We start from the raw sequence: 19,078 nt of genomic DNA, 5'->3' as shown, positions 1-19,078 counted from the left end.
TCAAAGAGACAGGACTAAGAAAGAGGGAGGAATGGGCTTTTTATTTATCCCTCCTAGCTGCTTCATAAAAGACTGCTTTCATGAGAATAACAAGAGTCATCATATTAATAGGAGGAATTATCTACATGGTTTGGCATCTTTCGTGTTTGTTCTCAAAAGATGCTTTCTTAAAAACAAAATATTTCTGAAAATCACATTATGACCCATGTAATGGATACTGATGCATTTGGTTGGTTTTGAACGTTCCCATTTTCAGGGTGGGGTGGACAATTAAACCCCATTAAATGAACAGAATGTATCCCTTTTCCCTATCTTGAGTACCTGTAAGTGCATGAAGTGCTTTACTATTAGTCTCTTTTCCCATCACAATAACTCTGGGTTATTGTGACTTCCAGGATAATTCATGGCTGAGCATCCGTTTGAAACTATGCGACAAATTATCCACTACATTTCACAGCAATTCACTTTTGATGCTATTACACCATTCCAGAGTCCATCGTCACTGTGAGAACAAGCAAAAGGTAAGGCCATGTGTGTTTAGAAGTGTTAGGAGTTTGTCCCATGATTTGAGCTGAGAACACACACTACAAGTACCTTGCTGAAGTTGGGCATTACAACATTACCCAGCTGGATCAGGAGAAAAGCACATCTAGTCTTGACTCTTGTTCCCCATTTGGCCAACTAGTGCCTGAGAAGCTTAGAAGCAGGACATCATTGAGGAAAAGTCCTCCCGCACTGTTGTTCCACCACAACATTTGGCATTCAGAGAGCAGAGCTCAGATCTACTGAAGCTAGGGGAGCCTCTGGTGGTCAAAGAGCACAATTGCAGTCAAAGCTAGGTGCCCGGCCAGGGTTGAGATCTCCAAAGACAGCACTCTTGCTAATATTGGCGGTAGCAAGATGCAGAAAGGGAGGAGGAGTGTGTCTGCTTGGAGCCACTGGTATCTTTATGTGTTGGCTCTGTCCAAATTGTTTGGGAAACCTCTGATTCATTTTGGTCTCTGTGCACAAGTCTGTACAGTATGTGCGGAATCCTTCAGCACGGATTCTATAGCGATGGAGTTGTTATCCTGTCCATGTGCTCAGATAAACGTTTGAACACTACTATTGCTTTTCCCTATTTAAGACAAGTAAAACAACTTCTGATCATGTTTGGTCATTGTGAAAGTGGCACCTCCAGGGGAATAGATAGAATAATGGAATTGATGCTTGCTTCTTCACTTGGCTGGTGAAGGACACTGCTTGAAGGACACTGGAATCCCTCCCCATGATTTCAGGTGTTTATGAAAATGGTAAAAGCTGCAAGTCAAAACAATGTGACCATGTTAGGACATGATTTTGCCATAGTAACGCCAGCCCAGCTCCCTTGGTCATCTACCATCAACAGTCCACTTTGGGAAGGATTCTGTAGGGTAACCAGCTTCATAATACTGTCCTGTGGGATTAATCTGAAATAGGGTTGCCATATTTCAAAAAGTAAAATTCCTGAGCTTTTTTTTAAAAAAAGAAACCCACCAAAATTGTTAAGCTTTTTTGGGGGAAACCTAACCACTGCTTCTTCCACCCGGTTGCCATACATCTGGGTTTCCCTTGCCATTTTGCAGATTCAGCAAAATTCCCTAGACACCAATTTTCCTGACATACGGCAAGCCTACTTTGAAATAGGTGGATTTTGTTGTTTTTAGGTAGTGCATTGCCTACTAATTTGCACCCTTTCCCATCACTTTCTGTTGTAACTTTATAGACAATACCCCTTGCCACTTTTATTTTTATGTTTTGAGTTTGTGCCACATTTTTATCCCCCTTCCTGCCTTCCCCCTTTAGTTGGTGAGTGAGAGTTCCTTTTCATTCCTTTTAGGATCCTTTATTTCCATTTGATATTGTGTATTTTTGTAGTGTTATCCCCTTTTCCTCTTCTCAGATGTCTGCAAATTTTCAGACCAACTGTATAAAAAACAATAGAAGGGAAGGATTAACAAATTTTATTCACACAGAAATGTTCACTTCTGCCCCTGTGGAAGAATTACTATGACTATCAGTTTGAAATCTAGCAGGTTCCATCTCCTGGCAGTGAAAAAGAGATGATAGATAGATAGATGATAGATATGTCGCGCAGCTAAGTGAAAACGCAGTCAAAATAAACAGTAAAAAAGAAAAACTTTACCAAGGCAAACATACTTCTTTACAAACACTGTACAAACAATAATGGAAGAGAGCATACCATATGACTTCGTGTAATTGAAACAATATTTGTATCACTTAAGGGTTCCTGCATTGGGAGATATCTGCCTGCAATTTGGCAGGCTTAATCCACTCTGGAGAAACTCCTCTTCCTGTAAATTTCATCCACATCAGTAAAAATGAGGGCGGGGTTTAGCCATTTTCACATCCCCATAACAATGAATAATGGGAAAGAGAGCTTCCTTTTTAACAAAGCTGATTTGGACACAGATTATGAGTCAAATGGGACAGATAAACTTGGAAAAGTTAGGGCTGTTTCATAAAGCAGTTCTCTTAGTCCGCATTGATACTCATATAATGAGGTACTTCTATGTCCCAACATTGCCACACATACACATTCTGGAACTTCTTGTAGTCCAGGTATAAAAAAACTGCAGATACTTACAGGATTCCACAAAGGCTGCAATTAAGTAAAACTCTTGAAAGATTACAAGAACGTTTTATCTGGGATGGTTATAAAGAAGTTTATGATCCTGACCCACTATCTTGCCCAACTCATGGAGGCACAATGGAATAAGAAAATAGGAAACAGTGTTACAGAGGTTGGGTGCCATCTCTGCTGAGCTGTAGAAGGATTCCGGGGGGGACGGGGACGGGGACGGACCCAGGTGCTCACTCACGGTCTGGGTTCCTTTGCACCTTTAAGAAATATGACTATTTGCATATTTACACCTGAATTCAGATGGAAGGTGTCACGGTCCCTGCAGACCTGTTCAGCACCCCCGGACGTTTCACAGTCTATGAGTACTGCACCAATGACAAATGGTACCTCAGCTGCAGCTCACCAGACTGCTAACTGGTACCTACTCATTTTGACGAGGACGATGTGAATAAACAAGTTGCTTTATTGTGTACAAAAGCTTATAAACAGTGTTCAATAAACTTATGATAGATGACCTATACCGGCCTATTACCACTATAAAGTTACCGGCCTACTACCGCTATAAACAGCTAATTAATAAACACAACAGGTTTCACAATAACTGGTTATCCTGTCTGCTAACTACCACCGACCAGCTCTCACTTCGGACTCTTAGCTCTCACTCTCCTCACTCTCCCTCTTCTCTCCTCTCTCTCCTCACACTCCTCTCCCCTCTCTCCACAGGGAGGAGGCTTTTTATACCCTGGCTGAGCCCGCCCCTCTGGGTTCTAACTGGCACAAAATTTAACCCTTACTTGTTCGGGCCTGGCTCTGGGGCTAATCGCCACAGAAGGAGCCTAGATCTTACAGCATAGTCATCTCAAGAGGGGCTTCTTCCCCACAGCAATGCAGCACCTTTCATCATGGTTATCACTGGCTAGCTATGTGAACCTGCCTTGGTTTGTGATCCTAAACTGAATGGCTCTTCTGGGTTTCAGTCAGGGGAGATTTCCAGCCCTGGGACCGAACCACCTGGGAGCTTATGCATACAAAGCCTGTGAAGTAGGCGTGCAATGGAAGTGATATTTTAAAAAGCACACGTAAAGTAGCAGTATTGGATAATTGCTGCCTATGGATTCAGCATTTTGGAGCAGAGCGATCCTACCGCAGGGGGAGATTCATGGTGGCATTACCACTATTTCCTAAACCATATCAGCTAGGGCAGGCCAGGGCAAAGGAATGAACCATGTCATGCCTTAGGCCATTGCAGCTTTTGCCTGGGGGAAACAAGGGAGCCTAGCAGCCTGAAGAACCTTGATTGGCCTGACACGCTGCCAAACTGTACTTTTTCAGTTCCTCTACCATAGACACCACAAAGACCATAGATTGCCCCTTCTTTGTAGTTTAGCCTTCTTGTCACCGAACAATAATGCAAGACCAAAATGGCTGATTCCTACAAACTGTCACAGTTACTTGTTTCAAACATTTAAAAATATTATCTTTGTTGCTGTGGGATACGGATAGAAGATTAGTTTTAAGCAACCTGACTGAAGCTTTTGGAATATTCAAGGTTTACATGTTTCAGAGCAGTGAAAATATATCAGGCTGGATGTCATGTATGACAAACTTGTATCATGGCATAGGTTTTGACACACAACAAATGAAGCAGATAAAAAGTTTTTTATTAGTGCAGGTTAACTCAATTTTCAAACATAATAATAAACATATGTCTATCAACATTATAGTTTTAAGAAAGCAAATACCATAATTTATTTGGTTAATATGAATATATAATAATATAACTTCCAAAATTATGAAATATTTACACATTTTACTTATGTTTGTACATCAATAAAATTAAAAATGTATGGTTAAATTACTTTACATTAAATGTATTTTGATAGGTATTTGACCCAGGAAGAAAATAGAAGTCAATACTGGGTCATATCCAATGTCAGTCCAGCTCAGAGTAGACCCATTGAAAATAATGGACATGAAAGACTTAGGTCCACTATTTTCAATGTGTACACTCTGAGTATAACTTAGTTGGCCACAACCATTAATATTCTTCCTATAACAGGTATTTCCTCCTATATCAAACCCAGCTAAATACCCTTTTACATCTTTTCACACACAAAAATGGAAAACAATACAACAATGCAATACATCCCAAATAAAATTGTTAGAATGCTGTGAATACCTGCTGACAGATTAGCAGACACTTCTTCTCAGTTTTAAAATGCTGCTTCAGATTATGAGTTTTAGGATATAAGCCTATATCTACTTGTTTAAGAGCATCGGTAATTGAAATCAATAGGACTTACTTTTGAGTAGACAAGTAGTAGTTTTACTTCTCTCGTTTGGTAATTATATTATCCACACTTAAACAAAATGTATGTTTAGAATGTTTAGATGTTGCTCCAGCAGAGGCAACTGTTGATGGAAGAGAAAGGCATGCAAATTTTGCTGATTTTCGCAGTCTCCGGCACTACCCAAAAATCTGTTCTGAAGGTTTGGGAGAGCATCCAGAGTAGGTTTTTCATAATTATGGCTATAGAAGGGAGGGAGGGAGAATGGGCAAAAAGTGTCCCCTTGCCTCTTCCATTAATGGATGGTTCTGTTGGATCAATGCTTTTGCACTCAGTAGATGCAACACTTTGCTTTTTTGTTACATTAGAAACCCTATGGGATTCTAGAGTAGAAACTTACTACAGTTTCTGTGTTAAATGAATGCATCAATTAAAAACCTAAATTCAACTGATAATGAAAGTAAAAGTAATTTATGTAAAGACAAGTCATATTTAATTCATTTTGATGTCCTAGGGCTCACTTGTAATTTTCAATTACTGAGTGTGGGTTAATTCGATTTCTATAATGTTGCAGCGCCTCAGTCTGTTTTTTAAATGCGTTTCACACACATGATCAAGGTATGACACATTTTAGGAAAAAACGAAGCTACAGAATAACTAAATCATCTGTGGAGACGTGCCCACCAAAAGCAAAGACCTGGTGAAAATACATTCTAAACAGGATACTTGGAGTTTCACTCTATTTTAAAAAGTAGAAACACATGTTCAGTATAAGACTTACAGTGGAACCAGCTCAAAATAAATATGCCAGCATAACTTTTCTCTGATTCTTCAAATATTTGGACATCTCCAAACTACTTGGTTGACAGTGTGATCTAGTCCATGTTAAACCACATTAATAGAATGTAACTAGGCTATTCAATGCATAGTTGTGATGGGTACACAGTAACACCAACTAGCAACCATTTCTGGCTAGTTATAACTTTTTGCTTCTACTCATGGAAGGATAACTATGTTCATGGAAATAGCCCTTTTATAAAGTACTGTGTCTCTTTGTAAAAGAGCAAAAGGTCAGGATGCAAGCCAATTTGTTCTGTAAAATCAATATCCAGGTCTCAATCATGAGTCAAAAGTCCATTGTTTATATTCAACAGAACAGTAAAAAGGCTTATCATGACTTGAACTTTGTGTGACAACACCAAATTGCAAATATTGACTCATTTGTCTTTTAAGGAAATCTTTCAGTTTCTAGCTTCTAAGGCAGCCAAAATATGTAGAGCAAAATAATGAAATATGCAGAATGCATTTCAGAAGGCTCAACCATATACTACAAAGTAGAAAAGTGGTGTTAAAAAAAGACCACTGATTCATTTAATTTCAGGAATCATCAACTAAATATATCTTTAGTTATAAGGTCATTAGGCAGCTTTGAATGAAATCAGTGTCTCTTAGCATCCAAAGCCAATTTGTAAATGGAAACAGTGATTTCGTTCAGAGGGCTACTATAACCAGGCCTATCCTAGCCATAGAGGCTAGTGGCGCGGTGCACCACGGTGCCGGGCGCTGGAGGGCGCCAGGAAAGTGGTCTGGGGGCCACGGCTCAGCGACGGCGAGCCGGGCGCACAGCGGGGCGGGCAAGGGGGCTCCTGAGCTTGCGCAGAGTGCCCTTTCTCTCTCTCGGCCTGGCTGGCCTGGCTCTGCCCCTCCCGTGCCAGCCACGTGTGGTGATTGGCTGCGTGGCGGCGTCACCCTTCGCGATGGGGTCTCCGGCTTGCCTCTCGGTGGGCTGCCCCTCAGGCGCTGCCGCCTGCCCACCCGGCCGCCCTCCCACTCACCCTGCTCCTTGCCTCCTTCCCGCCCGCTCGCCGTGGGTTCGAGTCCCAGCCTCAACTTGGTGGGTTGGGGGCATGAGGAGGATGAGAGGCTGGGCGCTGCGCGGCACCTCCCCCCCCAGCAGAGGCCTCCGTGCTGGAGGAGGAGGTGCTGGCGCCCCGGAGGATGACCAGGCAGCTCGGCCCACCCGCTGCGACGCCCCTGAGCCCACCCCGCCCTTGGTGCCCGCCCCGCCCATGCCATGTCCCTCCTCTGCATCCACGGTGAGTGGGGGGGCAGAGGGACCTTTGCGCCACAGCGCTCGATGTGGTTAAGACGGGCCTGACTATAACGTGGCAAACAATGCATAAAAGTTTGAAGTCTGTTTAACAGTTTGTAGATTTTAGTTGTTGGAGGTTTTCAGCCATAAGTGATCTATTTATAACATTGTCTGTAGAATCACATTAATACTTCTCTCTCTCTCTCTCTCTCTCTCTCTCTCTCTCTCTCTCTCTCTCTCTCTGTGTGTGTGTGTGTGTCACATAAACAGGGATGCAGTACATATCTGGGTAAATTGTTTCAACACCTCCTTGAGTCTTTATCTTCCCTCCCCATAGCCTACATCCTTTTTAATGACAGGTTATCTGTTAACAAACATGCAGGTAGGTAGCCGTGTTGGTCCGAGTCGAAACAAAATAAAAAAATTCCTTCAGTAGCACCTTAAAGAAAACTTAGTTGGTCTATAAGGTGCTACTGAAGGAATTTTTTTATTTTGTTAACAAACATGTTAACCATGTGAAAAATGTGATATGGCTATTCTTCAGTAAAATAGTTTAAATATATAGCTATATAAATAATAAGTGCACAAAATGTACTTTTGTCCACAAAACAATATGAGTTGTAGCAAATGTTTGTCATAGTAAGAACAGACCCACTGAAATTCATGGACGTAACTATTTGGTTCCATTAATTTCAGTTAGTCTACTTTGAACAAAACTTAGCTGATTGCAACCCTATGTTAATAGCTTCCTGTAGACACTGTTACCAAGTGTACTGGTGCAAGTAGCCCTTCTACTGGTCCTAGTCATTAATTGGCCACTGGTACTGGTACTGCAGGATTCAGAGGTCTTTTTACAGCAAAAAAGATGGATAAGGTGTCGCTGACATTCAGAAGAGGTGTAATAATAGATCAAAGGATCAATGCAGCAACTTATACTGCTAGTACAGACACAGATGAGATAGGCAAAGTAGATATTCCCCAAGTAGTTTTTGTAAGAAAAGCTGATGTAGTGAATTAACAAAAAGACATTGGTTGGACCAAAGCACATAATAAAAATGGAGAAAACAGCTACAGACAATAACAAAGCCCGTGTTTTCTTGCTCTGCTTTGCAGCAACATTGGAAGAGCTGAGACTCCGAATGATACACACATAGCAAACGGCAGAAACAATTAATGGCACAAAAAAGAAAAGAGAAGAGAAAACGGTGAAAAAAATAAGGTAATAGCCTTTAAGATCATCATTGTTTGACACATCATGACACGTTGTGATGTTTAACTGAGGGATTCTTTGGGTTTGTTCATTGATTAGCAGAGGTATCACCCCAGCTATTGCTACAAGCCAGATGGCAAGACAGACCACAAAGGCACGCCTTCGCGTGCGCCATGACAGAGACTGCATTGGGTACACCACTGCTAGGAAACGGTCCATGCTTATCACCATCATCAGCAGGATAGAGCAGTACATGTTGCAGTAGAAGGTAGCAGTGACAAAACGACACATTTCAGGTCCAAATGCCCAATTGTTCCCAGAAAAATGGTAGGCAATCTTAAAAGGAAGCACACTCACGAAGAGAACATCCGCAGAAGCCAGGTTGAGCATGTACACCGCAGCTGGCTTTTTCACCTTCATTTTTATCAGGAACACAAGAATTGCCATGACGTTCAGAGGAAGACTCAGCATGACAACTAAGGTATAAACTGATGGAACAAAAACGGTCAGCCATCCACTAGTCAGGTACTCCTTGATATCTCCAGAGATCCGTTCAGTTGGCAGCATTCGTGTTTCTCCACGGAATATACTTTCATTGATAGAACCCGATCCCATTTCTGAATTGCTTTCAGTGTCATCGTCTCCCAATGGGATTTTTTCAAATTCTTCTTCTGCTGAATAGAAGGAAAAGGTTTTTGGTCCAATCTGAGCGAAAGATCCTAGAAAATGAAGTTCATGGTTATTAAGCATATTAGGCAACATATTTAGCAGAAAATACTTTTCCGAAGTAAAATTGTTTTGGGGACTAGAAAAAGGCACACCGTATTCACTGCCTTTTCCATTTTTCAAATATCTTGTACAATTAGCATGTTACTTCCTTTATACTACCTTTTCATTCCCCACTCCCTGTGTTTATGATGGATGCTTTAAAGTAATTTACATTCTGTTATTTATAATAGATCTTGTCTGCACCTATTAAGATGGCATTAACATATAAAACAGGGTTTCCTATTCATCACATTTGAAATTTGAACAACAGCAGATACAAACCCTCTTATTCACTGAATATTCATCAGATACTTTCCCAGACTATTTAAATATATGTTTCAATGCAATACTTTTCAAATTCCAAAAGTATTTTTCTTGATTATCAAGTGAAACTTTAGAATCATAGAATCATAGAGTTGGAAGAGACCACAAGGGCCATCCAATCCAACCCCCTGCCAAGCAGGAAACACCATCAAAGCATTCTTGACATATGCCTGTCAAGCCTCTGCTTAAAGACCTCCAAAGAAGGAGACTCCACCACACTCCTTGGCAGCAAATTGCACTGCCGAACAGCTCTTACTTTCAGGAAGTTGTTCCTAATGTTTACTTTGCCGAAAATCATGGACTTTCCCTTGCCTCAGTAAGGTAAAGATAGCCAATTGGATTTTCAAACCTCCTTTAGATAAGGCACAATTCTTATTACATGGAATGTTCGTTCTGGGTTAACATCTACCTGATAGCCCATGTTGTATTGGGCTATATTCTGAAAGGCTTGCTCATATTTCACTGCTTGAATATCACATCAAAGAATTGGAGTGCTATGATAAGAGAACTCAGAATGATTTTGTTTCTATATTCCCCTTAAAACTGCCCAATGTTGTTCCAGTATACAACACTTTGAGCCTGTAGGTTTTCTTCAGACAGGTTGGAGAGAACCTGGTACTAATTGTGTCACCCACAACAATGACTTATCTTTTAATTCCTACCCATTTCTTAGACAAAACAACTCTTAAAGTTTTTGGTGTCCAGTTTCATGCTTAAAGAAATAATTAGTAATAACAATAACAACAACAAAGTGTATATTACACAGGAAACTAGTCCTTTAAAAATCATTTCAGATATATTCTGAGCCCAACTGCACAGCCTTCACAGCTCACAGCCTTCACCTGCACACTGTCCGAGGAGGTCCCCTAGAGCAGTTTTCAGGGGACCTGGAGCTATAGGGGGAAGGAGCGATCACCTCACTCCTTTCTTCCACTATGAGCACAGCTCCATCACTAATATGGATCCAATCATTTATGACTTCAGAAAAGAACTACTGTGGTAGATGATCCAAGATGTCATTTGTGAAGAACTATAAAATGTCCGTGGCACATGGAAAGTAACTGATGATGAAGTTTGTTCCCCAGGGGATGTACACTTTAGGCTGTCTACTAACCCAGTGCCCGTCAAGCTACTGAAAAGGCATGACAGGAAAGATCATTTAGACTACTGATTGGAATGGCATTCACAGTACAAAAGAATGGATCAAAGATCATGTGACTTCTCATCAGCCTCAAAGTGTTTTTGCACTGCTAAACAAACTCCATATTCTGTAGACTGTGCTTTGGTTATTCAGCATTATTCACAAATAAGGAAGAACAGAAGAGCTGGAAACATCAACTTGAGTGGGATTTTCTTCCATATAGGGCTTTCATATCCTAAAACATCAGTTGTTCCAAATGCTCCTAAACATACTGATTTTATGAGGCTTACTAAAGTGAGTGTTGTTAGGATAAAGATACGTAATAGAGAGTGACACATATCTATTGTTTGTGCAACAAGCATGAAAAAAAAATGTTGCTATTGAAGTTTAAACCTCGACACAGATATCTCTTAAATCAATTTTAAATAAAGCACTATTGTGACTTAATTTGACATACCCTTTCACTTTATGCTCAAATTTGACACATGATCACAGTCCAGACTTGGTTACTCCAAAACCATGATTAATTGTGCTCAACATAAACAACAGTCTCTGCCTAGTATGTAGAGTCAAATGAAGATTAGAAATTGACACATCCCTCTAAGCAGATTTTGTAACTTAAAATGCATTTACTTTCAATTACTCCCAATATTAAACCTTCCTGATGTATCTCTCAAGAAAGATATCTTTGAAGAACACCAACAGTCACTTAATACTTATTTTAAGTGAACAGTTCCAACAGCTGTAAAAAAATACAGCTGTTAGAAGACAGACCCAAGGCCATGACCGCTATTCATGACTGCATTTGGTGCAGAAGCATCTTTCAGAAAATGTCAAAGTCTGCAGATGCTGGTTAGGTGAATGGAGTTGTGGTGCTTACAGCACAAAGCTTTTGTGGTTGAGGCATAAGAGAAGAAAGACTGAGTCATTCACCACATCCAGCCACTAAGGGACATATTCTATCAAACAAATTAAGTACTAATTTTCACCTACCTGGTTGGAAGTGCCATCCAGTCTTAGTCTGTCTGTCTGTCTGTCTGTCTGTCTGTCTGTCTGTCTGTCTGTCTGTCTCTCTCTCTCTCTCTCTCTCTCTCACACACACACACACACACAACACCTTGGTGACAAAGTGCCTCTCTCAGTTGCTCTAGCTGTTTGTGTTTCAAAGAGACACCTGTTAACATTTCCTACCCCTTTTGTACTGCTTTTAAGCTTACCATTGCATTTGTGTGGCAGTTTCTTAATCCCCCATATACTGCATTTGCATGGTGGTAGTGTTGCTTCTTCAACACATCTTGATTTAGGCCCTTACCTGGTGGTGGGTCTCAATTCACCAGCAGAAGACCAAGGCATGAGGTAAGAGAGCCAGTATAAGTCAAATAGTGTTGTGTTGCCTAGTAGTTGGAATCGTAATCCTCAAGCTGCAAAGTCTATTTGCAGGCAGCTGAAGATTATTTCTCTCTGATTACAGATCATTATTGAATTACAATTATATAACTATCAGCTCCTTCTGTTAATTTAACTCTGTGCCCTTCTGCGCATACACCCAAACTTGAGCAGGCGGGGGCAGGGCGCATGTTCTGGGGGGGCGTGCTGCTCACGGGGGCGGGGTGTGTGGTGTGCTGCCCATGGGGGCGTGGCGCCCAGCGCGGGCGGGACGGACAGCCACGATGGCACCCTCAGGATTGCGCTGCCCGGGGCGGAGCGCCTCTATCGCCCCCTTCTTCCTACGCTCCTGCTTGGAAGAAGCGGACCATTTGCATCCCTTCCAGTCGGTATTCAGGCCTCATCATGAGACTGAAACTGCCTTGGTTGCACTGGTTGATGATCTCTGGTGGGCTAGGGACAAAGGTGAGAGCTGTTTCCTAGTCCTGCTGGATCTCTCAGCGGCTTTTGACACCATCAACCATAACATCTTTTTGGACCGTCTAGAGGGGTTGGCAACTGGGGGCACTGTTATACAGTGGTTCTGCTCCTTCCTCCTGGGCTGTGTTTAGAAAGTGGTTGTGGGGGATGAGTGTTCAGACCCCTGGGCTCTCACTTGTGGGGTGCCTCAGGGTTCTATCCTCTCTCCCATGCTTTTCAACATATACATGCAGCCGTTTGGAGAGATCATCAGGGGGTTTGGGCTGGGTGTTCATCAGTATGCAGATGATACCCAGCTCTACTTCTCTTTCAAATCAGAACCAGTGAAGGTGGTGAAGGTCCTGTGTGAGTGTCTGGAGGCGGTTGGAGGATGGATGGCGCCTAACAGATTGAGGTTGAATCCTGACAAGACAGAAGTACAGTGGTACCTCAGGTTACAGATGCTTCAGGTTACAGACTCTGCTAACCCAGAAATAGTACCTCTGGTTAAGAACTTTGCTTCAGGAAATCGTGTGGCGGCGGTGCAGCAGCAGGAGGCCCCATTAGCTAAAGTGGTACTTCAGGTTAAGAACAGTTTCAGGTTAAGAACAGATCTCCGGAACGAATTAAGTTCTTAACCCGAGGTACTACTGTACTGTTTTGGGGGGACAGGAGGTGGGCAGGTGTGGAGGACTCTCTGGTCCTGAATGGGGTAACTGTGCCCCTGAAGGACCAGGTGCGCAGCCTGGAAGTCATTTTGGACTCACAGCTGTCCATGGAGGTGCAGGTCAATTCTGTGTCCAGGGCAGCTGTTTATCAGCTCCATCTGGTACGCAGGCTGAGACCCTACCTGCCCGCAGACTGTCTTGCCAGAGTGGTGCATGCTCTAGTTATCTCTTGCTTGGACTACTGCAGTGCACTCTATGTACTGCACACCTTTGAAGGTGACCTGGAAACTACAACTAATCCAGAATGCAGCAGCTAGACTGGTGACTGGGAGCTGCCACCAAGACCACGTAACACCAGTATTGAAAGACCTACATTGGCTCCCTGTATGTTTCTGAGCACAATTCAAAGTGTTGGTGCTGACCTTTAAAGCCCTAAACAGCCTCGGCCCAGTATACCTGAAGGAGCATTTCCACCCCTATCGTTCTGCCCAGACACTGAGGTCCAGTGCCAAAGGCCTTCTGACGGTTCCCTCGCTGTGAGAAGCCAACTTACAGGGAACCAGGCAGAGGGCCTTCTTGGTAGTGGCACCCGCCCTGTGGAACACCCTCCCACCAGATGTCAAAGAGAAAAACAACTACCAGCCTTTTAGAAGAAATCTGAAGGCAGCCCTGTTTAGGGAAGCTTTTAATGTTTAATAGATTATTGTATTTTATAGAAGCTGCCCAGAGTGGCTGGGGAAACCCAGCCAGATGGGCGGGGTATAAATAATAATAATTATAACATCTTGTTAACAAGACACACAGACTGGCGCTTATAGTTTAAAAGTATTCATCCAACATGTATTTTTTTTGTCATGGGAATCACAAGCAGAATTACAACCAAGTGGTGGGGAAACAATAGGAAGTTACAGTGGTACCTTGGTTTACAAACTTAATCCGTTCCAGAAGTCCGTTCTTAAACCAAAGTGTTCTTAAACCAAGGTGTGCTTCTCATTCCCATAGCAGTGGGGGACTCAATTTAGAAATGGAACACACTCAACAGGAAGCAAAACATGTTCTTATTCCAAGGCAAAGTTCACAAACTAAAACACCTACTTCCACGTTTGCAGCGTTCTTAATCCAAGTTGTTCATAAACTAAGCTGTTTTTAAACCAAGGTACCACTGTACTCTTTTTATTCTTGTATTATCCACAGTTGATATCCAAAAGGGGAAACTTTAAATTTAACACATGAAGTTCCTCTTTCTCATAAGTTTAACAACAAACTAACCTTGAAGTAAAAAATAACAACCATCTAGATAGATAATAAAACACTGGTGGTAATGTTCAATTTGATCCACATTTCCCCTGTTCTGTTAATGGTGATAAGCAAATGACTCACTCAGCGTTTTAGGTCAACATACTGTCTATCTGTCAGCAATGTAAAATATATAGCAACAATGGAGGAAGATAAACAACCAGCGAGATTCCCTCTTCCCTACACTGCTGTACTTTCTGACAACAAAGAAAGAGAATGGATCACAAAGTTCCTTTGCAATAAATCCAGGCAGTAAAAACTCCCCCATGAACTTACTTTTTCAAGTTGTCAAAACACAAGACAAATGGCAAACATTTGATCTGTTAAGGCAACTATTTGCTTATGTGTAGAAATATCAAAAAAACACTTCCTAAGGCAAGTAATACCGCTTTTCCTGATTAAAATAAATCATACATGGTTTATAAGCTATAACAATTCAGAAAGAAGTTACTCATAGAAAGAAAGCAAACAATGACTCTCAGGTTCTGTAACTTTCACATTCCATATCTTTATATTTTATTCATTAAATTTCCATACCGCCCTTCATATATGACATCACAGGGTGGTTTACAATATAAAAACACAAAAGTACATAGCATAGTGACAAACAAAAATAATAATTCCCCCTGCAGTTTAAAAGACCATAGATTGTTTAATTAGCCAAATGCTTGGGAGGAGACAAATGCTTTTTGCTTGGCACTTAAAGATATGTATTGAAGGCGCAGGCCAACATCATTGGGGAGAGCATTCCACAAACAGGGAGCCACTGTAGAAAAGGCCAGTTCTCCTGACCTCTCATGGAGGAAGCATGCAGGGGGGAAAAGGACTCAGATTGTTTCATATATATTTTTTACTGTACAGGTGCATTGGACTGTTATACTAAAAACTGGTTGTTCATCTCCCACTGACCTTAATGATATTTAAGCAATCTAAGAGAAATCCTAAAAAGCTAAAAGTAACCACGCAACTATGAAGGTGCTCCCCAACAACCAACAAAACTTTCTGTTCTGTGAGAGTTGCATATCCCCATTTATTACTCAGTCAAGTGTTCAAACGCTACGCCTTCTTGCCTGTAAAGAAATCGTATTGAACTCAACGGCACCCACAGGATTGCGCTGAGAGAGAGAGAGAGAGAGAGAGAGAGAGAGAGAGAGAGAGAGAGAGAGAGAGAGAGAGAGAGAAGGCGGTAAAGAGCCCCCTCCCCACCCACTTCCAAAGGGTCGCCTCTCCGGCAGCTTGGCGGCAGTGGCGTCAACAACCCAGGCATCCTGTAACATGATCCAGGAAAGAATACCGGGTAAGGCGAATCGAAGTATCAAAGGCATTCCTGCAGCCAGCTTTGTTCTGTCAGAAGGATTTACTTTTACATATTGCACGCGCGCCTCTGCTTCCTCTCTCTCCGGGAGCCGAGCGAGAGGCTGCCTTTGGCTCCCCGGGAAAAGGACACATAGAAAGAGCGCCGCAGAATCAGGCCAGTGGCCCACCTAGTCCCGCATCCCCTTCCCGAGTGCTTACCCCAACCCGAAACACATTTTATTGGCTGTGTGCCATTCACACCAATGGAACTCGAGTATGGATTAGTACTTGTAATTCAATCGGACGCGACTTCCTGGAAGCGCCCCGAGCAGAAGGGTCTCTCTCGCCCCCCCCCCCCCGCAGCAGCCCCGGGATGGTGTCCTCCGAAACATGGCTGAGCTGCCTCCCCGCCTTCCTCCTCCTCCTCCTCCCAGTGAGCGACCACCCAAAACTTGGCTCCCCTCTGGCGGGAGAGAGCCCCGTCGTCGCCACCTACCGTTTCCCGACGACGGAAGGCAGAGCAGGGGACACACCAGCACCGCGCTACAGCCCAGCAGCAAAAGCGAGACCGGCGAGTGCCCCATGGCCGCCTCACCGGGCAAAAGCACCGAGCTCGCGGGCGCAAAGGGGGCAGCTCCTGCCGTCGCCTCCGAAGTCTCCCCGGGCTGCTGTGTGTGACCGCAGGCGGAGGAGCGAGGAAGCGCGCTAAGTGTGGCGGAGGCGGCCTGAGGGGAGAGTCACCGCCCCAAAGGCGGAGGAGCTCTGAAGGGAATCCGCCCTCCAGTGTCGAGCGCCCTTTCACCGCCTTTACTTCTGATGGTTTTTAAGGGAGATAAATAAAATGCAAAAGCCACAAAGAGGCATAAATAATAGAAGCCAATAATAACCCAGAGCTAATATTTGGTCTCTAATGTGCTACTGGAAGGAATTTTTTTATTTTGTTTTGTGAATTATCATTAGAATACATAGTTGTGTCTACTGAGCCCATTTTTTTTTTACAATTCCTCCCTGCTACGTTATAATATACACACCTATAACTCAGAATAACACTTCATGCACCCGAGAAAGTGCACAGAAGTCCTCAAAAGCTTATCCCATAATTCAGTGGTTCCCATTTGGTGGTCCAGGAACCCCAGGAGGTCCATGTTCTGTGGCACCATTCACATGACAAAAATATCAACATTTTCAAGTCCATGGCTTGAAAAAACGGGGTTCACAGTCCGTAGGTAATTGGGAACCACTGTCATAATTTATGTACAGTGTTGGTCCTTGAAGGTGTCACACAAGGCTTGTTTTTGCTGCAAAAGACAAACAGGGCTACTCTCTGGAAAATGGTTCAATGTTTAATCAAAGCAGCTCTGCAAAATAAAAAAAGTTCTTTGTCCAGTATCTTAAAAACAAGAAGATATGTGCCAAAAGAGCATCTTTGGGGAGAATATTCCATAATTGGAGAGCCACCACTGAAAATGTCCTCTGTGGCCATTACTAGCATCTCAAAAGACAGAGGTACTGTATTGTCCCGAATATAAGCCACATCTGAATATAAGTCACACCTTTAAAATTCAAGGGGGGGAGGGAGAAAAAAATGCAATACCCGAATATAAGGCACTCCATTAAAATTTCACAGGCACTCACATCTATTCTGTTTCACTGTATGTCTGTTTCAGCAGCGATATTGTAAAAGCCAATTTTTGTAAGGTCATGAATTTAAGCCACTGTATTCAGGCCAATACGGTACTACAGGAGTCTCTCAACATCTTAATGTCCCTACCCTATATAGAGACAAGCTACCTTGGTCCTAAGTCATGAAGGCCAAAACCTTACTGTATCATTCTTTAAAGATCACATCAGATCCATTTGTACCCCTGTTCAATACTGATCTGAAATAAATAAGATATAGTCACCCCACATTCACATAAACACAGGAAAAAGCAACTTACATGGGGATCGTGCCTAAAGCAAAAATCATGTATAGTCAAAACCCATTGGGCGCAATGGTGGGAGGAATTGTCAACACCATTTTTACAGAACCCTTTTAAATTATTATTATTGGCCACACATATAAAGCTGAATGCATACAAGTTAAATATGTAGAAGTTGTGGGCTTACTGTACTTGCCCCAGTCCACTTTCCCCAACTGAAAGTATATCTGTTCTTTAAATATAAATGCTAGTAACAACCCAGCAGACTCTCACTTATGTCCTAGATTTCACAGTGGAACTTGAAGGTCTCTCCTCCTTTTAGTAAGATCTATGGAATTGCGTATGATCAAAGACTAAAAAGTAAAACTTATATGTAGACAAAGCATCTAGCTGCCCTCTTCTCAAGCCTAATTCATTTCTCATCCACAGCACAGAAAATAGTACTAGTACTCTAGAGAACAGAAGAGCCTCAAAGCCATGCATCTTTGTACAGCAAGAACAAACAGCTAAGTAATTAATTAAGGAATGCATAGAGTACAAGCATTTTTTTCATTGGAGACCTGACATGTCTTTTACAGGCCTCTGTCTAGTAGGGTAAACGATGCAATGATGGAAGTAACTCAACGAGTTTGTGTTTGAAAATGATGTGGACTTCTTTTGCATTTCATTTTTTTGCGGGGAGGGACACTTTTTAGCAGTTCAAGAGCATCAGTTGGACTGTTTCAGTTTTGTCTCAATACTAAAGCAACAAACAAAAGTTGCAAGGTTCTTTGAATTCCTATTTTTCTACTCTCATCTCAGAATCCAATCTGTACAAAGATTTATTTCTTACAAGGTATTTTACCTGAAAATGGTGCTGTAACTTTTCCATATGCACACCTAATAATTTAGCTTTGATATCAAAGTCACCTACCTCTTCACCAGGTGTAATTTCGAACATCACATTCTTAAACCTTATGAGAGAAAAGCACGTATATGAGTACGTATTTTGGTAAAGAATTATTGAATTAAAAACTATAAACACAAATGAAACCCAAAAAGCTGACAAATCTTTAATAAGAGACAAAATCTAAATAAGGCATTATAAAATAGTTGGGTTAAATATTTAATAGGTAAAGAGCAGAGCTAATGCTCTGATAATATTGGGTGCAAATCTGATTGGTTTTCCTAGTATTGTACAGCTTTTTCACTGCCACATACTTCAGTGATATGCTCTTAAGTTTCTTTCCCTTCCCCTTTGTTTTCCATTTAACTTTATTAATCTCTGTGAATTTATGTAAAAGATGCAAGCAGATATTAGTCCCCCCACATTTTTCTCTTTGCCGAATAAAGGCAGATGTTTTTAGAACAATTAACCAAGCTAATATTCCTCTTACATTCTATCTGCTTTTAGAACAAAGGCAGCCATAACATGCCACATGATAAGGCTTTGTTGGAACACATTTTGGAACGTTATGTTCATGAGCAAAAGCAGTAATATTTTCGGATTGAGGAATCAACTGTTTCCCTTTCCTCCCTGCTCCATGCAACAACTTTTCATCTGTCACCACTGCTGGCAGGAAATTGAATCTCCAGCTGCCTGGGTGAGATATTCCACCCCTTAGG

The 19,078-nt window shown here is 42.1% G+C and overlaps 1 protein-coding gene across 1 annotated transcript; it reads right to left on the bottom strand.

Moving 5' to 3' along the window:
• Nucleotides 1-1,768: 1,768 nt before the first annotated feature.
• On the bottom strand, nucleotides 1,769-18,893 carry LOC118076922 (proteinase-activated receptor 1-like). Its single transcript, XM_060280251.1, has 4 exons — nucleotides 18,850-18,893; nucleotides 18,318-18,426; nucleotides 16,048-16,276; nucleotides 1,769-8,932 (listed from the first exon to the last, which is right to left on the bottom strand). Exons 1-4 carry the CDS (start codon nucleotides 18,891-18,893, stop codon nucleotides 7,737-7,739), a joined length of 1,578 nt encoding a protein of 525 aa, XP_060136234.1. The 3' UTR covers nucleotides 1,769-7,736.
• Nucleotides 18,894-19,078: the final 185 nt, after the last annotated feature.

This window comes from Zootoca vivipara, chromosome 11 (assembly GCF_963506605.1).
Source record: "Zootoca vivipara chromosome 11, rZooViv1.1, whole genome shotgun sequence".
NCBI lineage: Eukaryota > Metazoa > Chordata > Lepidosauria > Squamata > Lacertidae > Zootoca > Zootoca vivipara.
Note: the sequence above shows the minus strand (reverse complement) of the source record. Positions and strands in the feature narration are given on the sequence as shown.

Coding starts and splice junctions, on each gene's coding strand:
- LOC118076922 (XM_060280251.1), bottom strand. CDS start 18,893: ATGTGGCATGTTATGGCTGCCTTTGTTCTAAAAGCAGATAGAAT. Junction 18,427..18,849: donor GTTCTAAAAGCAGATAGAAT/GTAAGAGGAATA, acceptor TTCTCTCATAAG/GTTTAAGAATGTGATGTTCG. Junction 16,277..18,317: donor AGTTACAGCACCATTTTCAG/GTAAAATACCTT, acceptor CTCTCCCCTCAG/GCCGCCTCCGCCACACTTAG.